At 44.1% G+C, this 12096-nt stretch overlaps 1 protein-coding gene across 2 annotated transcripts in view; it reads left to right on the top strand.

The window, feature by feature from the left end:
* The window catches only part of BPIFC (BPI fold containing family C), a 49824-nt gene that overhangs the window by 19625 nt on the left and 18103 nt on the right, over positions 1 to 12096 (top strand). For both annotated transcript variants that reach the window (XM_081059171.1, XM_081059170.1), the window contains 6 exons: positions 1 to 43; positions 4324 to 4452; positions 5693 to 5848; positions 5978 to 6041; positions 8062 to 8122; positions 11347 to 11438. The exon at positions 1 to 43 is cut by the window's left edge and continues 78 nt beyond it. In XM_081059171.1, the coding sequence (XP_080915297.1) occupies positions 1 to 43; positions 4324 to 4452; positions 5693 to 5848; positions 5978 to 6041; positions 8062 to 8122; positions 11347 to 11438 (545 nt within the window). The remainder of the gene's footprint in view (positions 44 to 4323; positions 4453 to 5692; positions 5849 to 5977; positions 6042 to 8061; positions 8123 to 11346; positions 11439 to 12096) is intronic.

Raw genomic sequence — 12096 nt, forward strand, 5'->3', positions numbered from 1 at the left:
TTGAATTTCTGAAGGTTGAGTACGTGAACTACAATTTTTCCAAGTAAGTCAAAGAGCATTGTTAGCAGTGAATTAATCTTTAAATCCTCAGGGTTGTGGATATGCTACCACCTGTTCTGGTGGGGCCTCAGGACCTGCACAGAAGCCAATGAACCTTTGGTGACGGGCTTATCAGATAAATGGCCCGAGGAAAGGGGTCGTGAAGTGAATGGTCAGTGTGCGCCCCTGGCCAGTCTGCTCAGGGTCTCGGTGCCCTGCTGCCCTTGCCTCTTCCCTAAAATGAGCATTCAATGCAGTTGTCACTGGGGCCACCTTGCCCCTTGAATTCTACAAGAAATTCTTATTCATTCCATTGTTATCCTCACCCCCAGAAATCTAGATGCTGAATTCAAACACAGTCTCAAAAAGAAATAGACTCTTATGCAATCTTTTCTTATGTTGTTTCATCAGGATTTCAGAGGTCACAGGGCATGTGGCCTTCTGCCCTCTTGCTCTCTAGACCTTCCGTCCTCTGGGGCAACAGAAGTTTCTTTCCCTGGTCTCCTGCGTAGCAGTTCTATCCGCTCTTTGTTACCAGAGTCTTCCTTTGTACTCTAAATGCTTTCCAAAGTAGTTTTCCAACCAACAAACTTCTCTTCCTAAGAAGAATTCTGGTGGCAGGTGTCATTTTTTTCTACCATGTTAGAGTAATGAAATGTCCAAGTCAGTAAACAGGAAAAATCAGGTGATGAAACAAATGTGAAGATAATGTGTGAAACTGAAACTGCTGTACAAGTGTTGGCTGATATCCATAATGATAACAATGGAATTGCCACATTGATTCAGATTCTTGTTTCACCGCGCCCAGAGTTTTGAGATTGTATTAATTAGGAATAAAGTTCAGTTGAATATAACAGAAAATTGCAATGGCTTATATGGAATAGGGATTCGTTTTTGTCTCACAAATAAGAAGCTCAAAGGAAACAGTGGAGGATTCCTATAGAAGTCGTGTGATTTCATCAGTATCCAGCCTTCTTATATTTTTCTGTTCCACTATCCTTAGCTCTGGCTTCTATTCTCAAGATTGTCTCAAGGTCCAATATGGCCGCTGCAGCCCCGCGACCAAATCCATGTTTCAGGCCCCTGGAAGGAGGAAAACACACGGGTAAAAGGGCTCTCATAAGTTGAGCTACAGCTAGTCTCCTCTTCAATGAGGTTTTTTGTTTTTTCCCTGAAGCTCCACTCAAATAATATTCTGTCTACACGATAACGGATAGAGCTTGGTCATATGGCCACATTATTAGCAAGGGAGACCGGGAAATTAGTTTTCCAACCAGACAACGTTGTCATCTCGAACAATTGCTGGGAAAGAGGGGGAAATGGATGTTCAGACAGCAACTGGCAACCTCTGCCCTAGTTGCCAACAAGAGGCCCAGAGGAAGTGAAGGGAGACGACGTCTGCCTCCGTCTTGAGCTCAATTGTAAAGGCTAGCCGAGAGTCAACGTTTTATAAGGAATTCTCTGTGATTTACAATTGGCCGCGGGGCTTTATCAATCCACTGATCACTCTCTGCTATGGCAACCCTTTGCAGTAACAATCTCCCCGCTGTCAAGGATGACATTTTATGAAACCACGAGTGTTTTATAGGGGCAGAGGGATAGTGATCTAGGGAAAGTTCCTGGCAGACGCTCTAGTCTGTGATAAAGTCAGCCATTCAGCAAGTATTTATTCATCACCTACTATTCGTACTGAGGCTTTGTTCTAGGCATAGAGGATATGGTGGTGAATGTCACAGCTATGTCCCGTGCTCTTAATGTCCCGTGAGAGAGATGAACATTGAACACGTATTTACAAAATTAATTCTTTCATCACAATGATGATAATGCCACAGTAGAAAAACCCAGGGTGAATCATATCATATAATATCAAATGTAAGTGAAGATGAAGGGAAACGGGAGACTTGGTAAGGGGAATAGATAAATTGGCACAATAATTTTAGACCTGTGCTGTCCAAACAGTAGCCACTAGTGACATGTGGCTGTTGAGCACTTGAAATATGACTTAATTTTAAGTTAATTTAATTTTAATTTAGAAACTGATACTCGATTCGGTTACTGAGACATTTTTAAGTATCCTTGGAACAATCTGAGCACGTAAGTTCACTTTTTCAATAGCAAATTTTACCAAATCTACATACAGATCCAGTAATTGTGATGAAAATTGAGTCTAAAATACATACCATATTTTCAAGACTTATTTTGGAAAAATGAAAATAGAATATCTAATAATTTTTATATTGATTACATATTAAAATTATAGTATTTTAGCTATATTGGGTGAAGTTAAAAATAATAAAATTATTCTGATGTTTCTTTCCCTTCTTTTAATGTGGTTACTAGAAAATTTTAAATTATGTATGTGGCTCACATCATATTTCTATTGGACAGTGTTATTTTAGAAGGTGATTTACAAGGATTTGTTTGGGGCGAGGGGGAAGGGGAACAGGATTTTACTGGGGAACAATGTGTACTTCCAGGACTTCTTTCCAAGTCAACCGGTTGTCCTTTCAGTCTTAGTTGTGGAGGGCGCAGCTCAGCTCCAGGTCCAGTTGCCGTTGTTAGTTGCAGGGCACACAGCCCACCATCCCTTGCGGGAGTCGAACCGGCAACCTTGTGGTTGAGAGGACGCACTCCAACCAACTGAGCCATCCGGAAGCTCAGAGGCAGCTCAGCTCAAGGTGCTGTGTTCAATCTTAGTTGCAGGGGGCGCTGCCCACCATCCCTTGCGGGAGTCGAGGAATCGAACTGGCAACCTTGTGGTTGAGAGCCCACTGGCCCATGTGGGAATCGAACCGGCAGCCTTCAGAGTTAGGAGCATGGAGCTCCAACCGCCTGAGCCACTGGGCTGCCAGGATTTTTTTTTATGCATGCCCTTTGACCCAACAATTCCGTTTCTCAGCATCCTCTCTAGAGAAACACACATAAACTGCATGTATGAGGATGTTCACTGTAGCAGTGTTTATAATACAGAAACACTGGAAATAACCTGTGTTCACCAACAAAGAAATTATTAACTTTTTTAGTGATATATCCACAGCTTGGAATATTCCACAGCAGTTACAAAGCATGGGTTAGACCTATATCATGAAAATATTTTCAAGATAATCCTCTTCCCTCAGTGGGACTTAGGAGGTGTGACAGAGAGTAAGTAGGAAAGGATACAAAATAGAGGAGATGGCAAATAATCATTTCTTACCAGATACCACATTTATGTTTTAAATTTTTCCTAATCAGGGTTCATAACCATGCCTTTCCCCTGGGCAACATGTATATACAGATGATCTTATTTTGTCTCCCCAACCTACCCATGAGTAGCACTTCCTCTGAGTAACTGAAAAAGGTTAAGTGTCTTTCCCAAGGTTGCATAGCTAGCACAAAACTTGGCTTCGCGTCCAGTGCCCTCTGCACAACAATGAAGTGGCAAAGCCTAGTCTGAGAGTACAGTCTGAAGACACATTGAGGAGGGTTCCAGATCTGGTTCTACTACTTAACAATGACTTCAGCCCATGCTTCTCATCGCTGAATTGCAGTTTGCAAAAACAGCAACAGCCTCATAGGATTATTGTGAGGGTTAAAATGAGCTAATGCATGTCAAGTGCTTACCACAGTGCCTGGCAGGGAGTAATGTTCATAATAACTAACCATGACACGTGTGCTTATCTACCTATGTGATTCCATGAAACCTCTGCCTCCTAGTGACTTGTTTGACAGCTCAGAGAATCCTACTCAGGGGAAGGTAATGCTCTAAAATAAGTTTTGCAAATATGGAAGATACTGTCGACATAGAAGGCATTTGGGAAGAGAAGACACGCTTTTGACTCTCCTAATGACTTGCGGGGGATACGCATTATTGGCATTTAGTTGACATATATGCCAAATATCCTGCGATGTAATGTGTTTGACGATCCTACAAAAAATAGTTGTCCCCTCCAAAATGTTAACACCATCCCCATTTAGAAACACCGGAACCGCTGAAGGAAACAATAATGATGGCGTATAGCACACCTTTTGGTCTTTAAAGAAACTACAGATGTAGATTGATTATTTGCCAATTTGTTTCCAAACTTGCTCATTTCCCCCTCAACTAGATACAAGGAGCCTTAGCCAAGGATAGGAGGGGAATTAGAAGGCAGTGCCTAGGGGCAGCCCTGCCTGCCTGAGGCTCCTCCTCTGAAGGAAGGAATTCAGTCACCAGCAGGAGTTCCCAAACTACATTTCCGATTTTGCCTTACTTAGAGGTGTGTTAGAGGAGTCGCACTAACTCCTCTCTTTCGTGTTCTACAGCATCAAAATCCATGCCTTTTCATTTCCGAATACTTCGTTAGCCTTTGTGCCCGGGGTGGGAATCAAGGCGCTGACCAACCATGGCTCTGTCAACCTCAGCACAAACTGGGACGTCAAGTCTCCACTTTTGTGAGTATTCCTCTGGAAAGTAGGCCACTGTTCTGAGGGAGTGGAGGTGGGGGTGGGGGTTGGTGCAAAACTCCAAAGTGTATACATTTGCGGATGTTTTTGATGTTAGGCTTCTTTCCTCAACCACTGACAAACTTCCTCGAGAGCATTTTTCCAGGAAAGATTGAAATCAGAATATCTCCGCTGGGGTGGGAGAGAAGAGGGGGCTGAAAATCATCCTTCCCTTAAAGGCAGAGCAACTGATCAAAATGTCCTTTACAGTCGATTTCCTAAGAGCCAGAAGTCCCCGACTGTTGGAGAAACGGGCATGTGCTCAACATCTGAGTTACTGTATGATCTTAGCCAGTCGTTCAACACACTTTCTGTCTGTGGGGGCCTCTGATGGGAACTGGAGCCTTCCTACCTCATAAGGAGGTTGGAGGATGATAAGCAGCTTGAGCCCAGGTTTCTCCTACCAAAAAGCCTTTGCACTCTTCTTTAGAAAGGAGGAATCAAAGTCAAGACATGCTTACAGACCACCTACTATGTGCAAGTCACTGTCCTGGGTGTCATGTTTAGGTCTGCCTTGGTTGGTGCCCCAGAATAACACATTCGTTCATCCATTTGGTCATCCAGCAACCATTTATTGAGTGCCTAATGTTTACCATTTATCCCCCCCATCTCAAGAACTCCAGGAACTCTTGTAGACTGAAGAGAAATGACATATTCTCCTACAAGTAACATAGATCCATGTATCCATTCATATCTTCATTGACTCATCTGTGATTTATTAAGTGCTTATTTTGTGTCAGGTCAGGCTCTAAGTCCTGGGGACATGGACATAAAAAACACCCCCCCACACTCCCTCAAGGAGTTCACAGGCTACATCTAAGTGTCACTCACTGCCCCGTCTGTGCCCCTCCTAAATAAAGTGTGGCCAACTTTGCCCCCATATTCTCTCTCCAAACAAGCATTGTGTATAAATGGTGCACAGGACTTATTCAACCATTACAGGAGCCAGAGCACTCAGGATGAAATAACTGCAAGGTCCCTAAAGCTGTCACCATTCACATTCATTACTTCATTTGGTCAGTAAATATTCAGTCAGCACCTACTCTGCTCCTACCTGTTGTAGGTGCCAGGAATCCAGAGGTGACCACATTCCTGCTCTCCTGGAGCTCAGAATCTGCGGGTATCAGAGAACTCACCCATGTCCACCCTGGCCGAGGCCTGGGCAACCTTGTACATTTTCTCCCAACAGCCAAGACACAGGAGCAGCTGATCTGTTTCTCTCTGGGATCTACTTCACCGGGATTCTTATCTTGGCCCAAAATGACTTTGGTCACCCAACCCTGGAGCTCCAAGACTGCTATGCCCAAGTGAGCCACGCCCACGTCTCATTTTCTGGAGAACTCAGGTGAGTGAGGGCATCATGATGGGCAGTGGCTAGTCGGGGGCTGGATTCTCGGCAGCACCTAAGGGAGGTTTATAACCCGCAGGTATGTTCTCTGAGTAAGCCCCCCCCTTTTTTTTCTTTTTTCCGTAGTGTCCTGTATAATTCCTTTTCTGAACCCATGGAGAAACCCATTTTAAAGAACTTCAATGAAATGGTAAGTCTTTAGAAGTTACACAACCATAGTAAAATGCCACCAGCAGTAGTTCTGCCATGTTTTAATTAATTTTTAGTCAGTAAACCTTTATTGAGCACCTACTGTGTGCTAGGCACCATCCAAGGCATTTTTAAAAACATCATCCTACAGTGTTCCCTCCCTTAAGTTCTTGCCACATGGTGGAAAAACAATCAGTAAGAATTTATTTATTACCTACTGTGTGCCTGGCTCTAGGCTAGGGTGTGTTAGGGATATGAATAAGGAATGAACTTATTATCTTTTTAGGAAAACCAAATTCAGGCTTGAATAAGTACTTGAATTTAGTCCATACTTCCATGATCATTAGATTGAATTGAAGGGGTTCAGAGAAATGGAACAATTAATTAAATAGGGCCTGGAAGTATCCTGGGAGACATTTTTTTTAGAGAATGCAAGACTTGAACTGGGCCTTGAAGTATAGGTAGGATTTGGATAGGTAAGGAATGGGAAAGAAGAAAGGATATTTCCAGCAAGTAGAAACAGTAGAAGTTAAGATGGCTTCCAAAGCTACAAGTATTTAGATTCCAGAAGTCAGTGTTTGAGGAAGGGAAAAGACAGAATTAGCTGTGTGCCTTCTTTTCAATCCTGACCATACCTTCCCTGAACCCCGACTCATATTTTGGGGGAGACAAGGAACAGGATGAGGGAGACTGGAAAAGAAGGGAGACTCCATCCTGGAAAAGAAGGGCAAGGATGGTGTCTGGCTGTCTCCATCTCTGTCATGCTCAGCTCAGTGCTTGGCAGGCTGTGGGTGCTTAATGAATGTAGTGAGGAAATCAACATGCCAAAACACTCAGCAGCTTGTCCAGTGAGGTGGCCCGGGTGGCCAAGGGACTCTGCAGCTTCACAGCCTTTCTCTATCCTTACCGGACATGAGCTCAGTGCCAGTAAATGTGCATATTAAAGAGTGACGGGGACATATTGCTGCCACCTTCAAGGGCCTCACTCCTTTGTTCAGAACGAGGGATGGTGCTTCATCCTCTGACAGGAAGCCTATGGTTAAGTTTGCCTGGAGTTTGTGTATGACTTAGAAATCATAGGTGCTTTGCCTCTAGGATTCCCTGTGTGCCACTGGAAAAGAAAAAGAATGTTCAGACCACAATTGTCCAGCTATGTCCGATTAGATTTCAAATCCTAATGGTGTAACTCCTGGCAACTCACTTTTCGTCTGTAAATAGGGGAAAGTAGTGCCTACCTCCCAGAGCCGCTGTGAGGATGAAGTGAGGTTAAAACAATAACAGCTAACATGTACTAAATGCTCACTACAAGCTGGGCAGTTTTACACGAATTACCTCCATTTGTACTCACAACAACCTAATGAGGTAAATATTATTATTGTCCCCATTTTTCAGATGAGGAAACTGAGGGCAGAGAGTACAGGTAACTTGCCAATCCAACCCAGGCAGCCGGGCTCGCAAGCCTCTGCTAGGAACCACCACCCTACTTAGCGCATGCCTGGCACACAGCACGCCTATCTTCTTCCTGAACATGTGCTTGAGTGGGATTCAAGACAGATTTTCTAATTCCTGAAGGGGTCCTGATAGAAATAGATGTCTGATATAGTGGCTCTCCAACCAACCCAGAGGGAAAGGAAAGGCCCCAGCTCTGACTACCCCCAGCAGCATGGCCCTGCCAACAGAGGGGAGGAAGAGTGCAGCCATTCTAGCAGCAGGTTCCCCAGGTGTAACAGCACCAGCATGGCTGGGGCACATGTCCAGTCATGCCACAGAAAGAAAAGGCTTTTATGGGGCTCTCTGGGTGTAGCCCCAGTTGCTATGAACTTTAGTCAGCACTCAGTGACATGCCGCCCGTACATACATAACTTTAGGCCCATAGGCATCAACTAATTCAAGAGAAAGTCTTGGTGTCTAAAGGGAGAATGTCTCCTAACCAGCAGGCCTTTGTCTGCAGGGTCTGGGCCCATAAATAGAGGTATAATATGGTAACCTGCTTTTTTTTCTTTAATTCCTTTTATGGCCAGCTGTGTCCCATTATCACAGGTGAGGTGGAAGCCCTGAACGCCAACCTCAGCATGCTGGAGGGTGAGTCCTAGAACTGTCTCTTCGGGGAGGTTCTCTTCCCACCTTGGAACTCCACAGCTCTCCAGGTTTGCTTTTCCCCGCAGTACAGCACCAGCTCTTCGGTCTGCTGTGCGCTCTGCAGACAGAGCTGCAGGAAGGTGGGTGGGAGGACAGGCGTGTGTGTAGGACCTTCTCTTCTCTGCTGCTAACCAACTTCTCTGCAGGAGGGCGTGGCTTCGGGAGACTGGATGCAGGTCGGAGGAGTAAACTCTCGCCAGCTCGAATCCTGGCTCTGGCACTAAATCCATCCTCTTGAGAATGCTTAATGCTAATCTGGACTAGGTTGTCTCCTGGTTCTGACCCCTTCAGTGGCTCCTCACTGCCTTCAGGATCAAGTCCAAATGCCTTCCTATGGACCCCGCCCTCCGTGCTCTTGTTCCTCTCTCTGCTTCACCTTGCACCTTGCTCTGCTCCAGCAATCAAACTGCTTCTCCTGCCATCACACCTCTTGTCTTTGCTCATGCTGTCCCCTCTGCCTAGAAGAGCGTTCTCTCCCCTTCATCCATTTATTCATTTAATAGATACTCATCGAGTGCCTGTCTCTCTGCCAGCACTGTCCAAAGCCATGAGAGATACGGTCCCTTCCTCTCCTTACCCCTCAGCCATCCCATGTCTTTTTCACTCCTCTTTATCTTTTAAGGCCCATCTCAGGCATAGTCTCTGCCAAGAAATCTTACCTGATGCCCACACCCCAAAGTCCCTCCTCTGTCCCCACATGATACTTTGGAGGTACCCCTTCCTTTGCACTTCACCCGTTCCTTCACCAGTGGTTTGTGGAGCACTGTACTACACTTGGTGCTAGAATGCAGCAGTAAGCCTAGGAGACAGAAATCCCTGCCCTCACAGGACTAGGGGGAGGAGAGCAAGATAATAAGTGAAATCGATGATGAGTGATAAAAAGAAAAATAAAGCAGGGAAGGAGCTGGGGTGTGGTTTTCATTTTAATACATAGTGTGGCCGAGGGTTTCCATTTTAGATGGTTTTCCAGTTTAGATACTGAGCAGGTGACATTAGTGTAAAACTCTGAATGAAGTAGGGAGTGAGCCACTCCTAGATCTGGGCAAAGAACATTCCAGGTAGATGAAACTGCAAGCTCACAGGCCCTGAAGTGGGAACCTGCCACATGTGCTGGAGGAACTGTGAGGAGGTCATATTGGGAGCAGGAGGAGTGGGGGAGGGGAGAGTAGCAGAGGTGAGGTCGGAGAGGGGAAAGCAGATGGTTAAATGTTCAGGGTTCTGTAGGTCACTGCGAAAGCCGGCTCTTTGTCTCACAGAAGAAGCCTTTGGAGAGTTCTGAACAAACTTACATGATCTGATTTATATTTTTTAAAAATCACTCTGACTTCTGTCTATTGATAATAGGCAGGAGAGGGCGGGTAAGGAATGGAAGTAGGGAGACATTTTAGAGGCTCAGCACTGACCCATACGAGCAAGGAGGGCGGCTGGCCTGGAGGAAGATGGTGAGACATGTTCAGGTTCTTGATGTACCTTACAGGCACAGACAGACATATTTGGTGACACAATGAATGTGGGTCATTAGGGGAGTCAAGGATGACCCCAGGCTTTCACCGTGAACAACTAGAAATTTGAAGGAATGCAGTTCCCATTTACCAAAACGGAAAGGACTGTAAGAATAGGTTTATAGTAGGACCCTCAGCAGCTCAGTCTTAGATCTGCTCTTGCTACACGGTATTATCATTTCCTGTGTATGTGTTGTCCCCTCCTCCGGACTGTGAGTTCCATGAAGGCAGGGACTTTGACTCATCTCTGTGACCCCAGCACCAAGCACAGTACCTAGTCCCCACTAATGGGACTGATGAAGGGATGAAAGGACATGGGTGCCTGGACAGATGACTGGATACCAGTGGATGAAAGAAAATTAATGGACAGGGGAGGTAGGGACAAAGAAAGAAGATGTAGTGAGGAAAGAACTAGCTGAGGGTTCTCGTGGCCTGGCCTTGGACAAGTTTCTGCACCTCTGGGGCCTCACTCCCCTCACTTGTAAAATGGTCCTAGTCCTGCTTCTCTCACAGCATGGTGACGGATCCATTGCAACGGTGACTCTGAAAGCACTTTTTTAAACTGTAGTGACATGGGGTAGGTAGTATGGTTCCCTCACCTCGGCTAATCACTTCACCTCTTCTGGTTTCCCATCTTGATCTATGGAATAAACCCAACATGACATGCAAGAAGGGAAGTTGTGGGGCTCCTCTTCCTTCCTCTAGACCAGGGAGAAAGTCTTCACGTCATAGGGCACACAGCGGTGGTCAGGACAGCAGTGCCCCAGGCCAGGTCAGATACCGAGAGCTGCACCACCGCATGTACAAACTGTCTCAGACACTGAAATCCACGCTGACTGCAAACTGTACCCACTGTTCCCTGGTCCCCAGCACTTCTGCTTTGCTCTGAAAATAATAGGACAAGAAAATGACCTGAATCGGTAGAAGTGTGCCCGAGAATTTCCTTGGCCTCTACAACTTAGTGAATTTTATTCCTGTCTGTCTGTCATGATATTTCTTTTCCAAAATTATTTCTAATGACAACAGTAATACAGACTCATTGTAAAAAATAAAGTTCTAACTGCATAGGAATCTTTGACATAGAACTTGAAAGTCTGTCATTATACCAACCTAGTATATATGGCTTAATATTGGTAAGTGACGTTTTGTCTAATTTTCTTTTTTTAAAAAATTATATATACTATGTGTGCGTGCGTGTGTGTGTGTGTGTGAGAGAGACAGAGAGAGAGAGAGAGAGAGAGAGAGAGAGAGAGAGAGAGAGAGAGAGAGAAAGAAAGAAAGAAAGAAAGAAAAAAAGAAAGAAAGAAAGAAAGAAAGAAAGAAAGAAAGAAAGAAAGAAAGAAAGAAAGAAAGAAAGAAAGAAAGAAAGAAAGAAAGAAAGAAAATAGAGAATAAAAGAGTATACACCAAAATTTTACTTAATTTTCTCTCAGGGTAATATGATTAAGAAGGGTTTTTACTTTCTTCTTCTGACTTATCTAATTTTCCTGGAATTTAAAAAGTGAGCATGTTCTACTTATGAAATAGGGTAATTGTTATTTTAAATAGCAGAGAATTAAAAATTTTTAAATTATTTAGAAGTTTGTTCTGGATAGACATTAATCATGTTATACTATGCTTATGCTTTTAAAGAATATAAATCTTTTTGCTTTTTTTGTTATTTAGTGTTAACCAAGATTGACAACTATACTATTCTGGATTATTCCCTGATCAGTTCTCCAGAAATTACTGAGAACTACATTGATCTGAATCTGAAGGTAACTTTATCGTCATCTGAGTCCTCATCCTGGCCATCAACAGCCAACACAGTCGTCCCTTAGTGCCCATGGGGAATTGGTTCCAGGACCCCCCACGGATACCAATATCCTCAGGTGCTCAAGTCCCTTGTATAAAATGGCATGGTATTTGCATATAACCTACGCATACCCTCCCATCTACTTTAAATCATTTCTAGATTACTTACAATACTACCTTATACAATGTAAATGCTACGTAAATAGTTGTTATGCTGTATTGTGGAGGGAATAATGACAAGAAGAAAAAAAGTCCTTACATGCTCAGTACAGACGCAACCATCACAGGCCTAAGTACAGAGTGCGCGTCAGCAAAAACGTAATTTTTTTCCCAAATATTTTCAACCCACACTTGATTGAACCCACAGATGCAGAACCTGTGGATACAGAGGGATGACTGTATTTGGAGAACAAATATTATGCGCAGAGGAAATATACCTACATACTCTTCACATAATTTAATTTCCTTTCAAGCAATTCCCTCATGTTTATGCTCTGTCAAAAGCCTCTTGAACATTTTCTTGATTGGTAAATGATTATTTGGATTGCACAACCCATGGCTGTCTTCTTCAAGAAAACTATCGTGATGTCTTTGCCTCTGGGAGTAGGTGTGCGGCTAAGA

This window comes from Rhinolophus hipposideros (assembly GCF_964194185.1).
Source record: "Rhinolophus hipposideros genome assembly, chromosome: 9".
Taxonomy (NCBI): Eukaryota; Metazoa; Chordata; class Mammalia; order Chiroptera; family Rhinolophidae; genus Rhinolophus; species Rhinolophus hipposideros.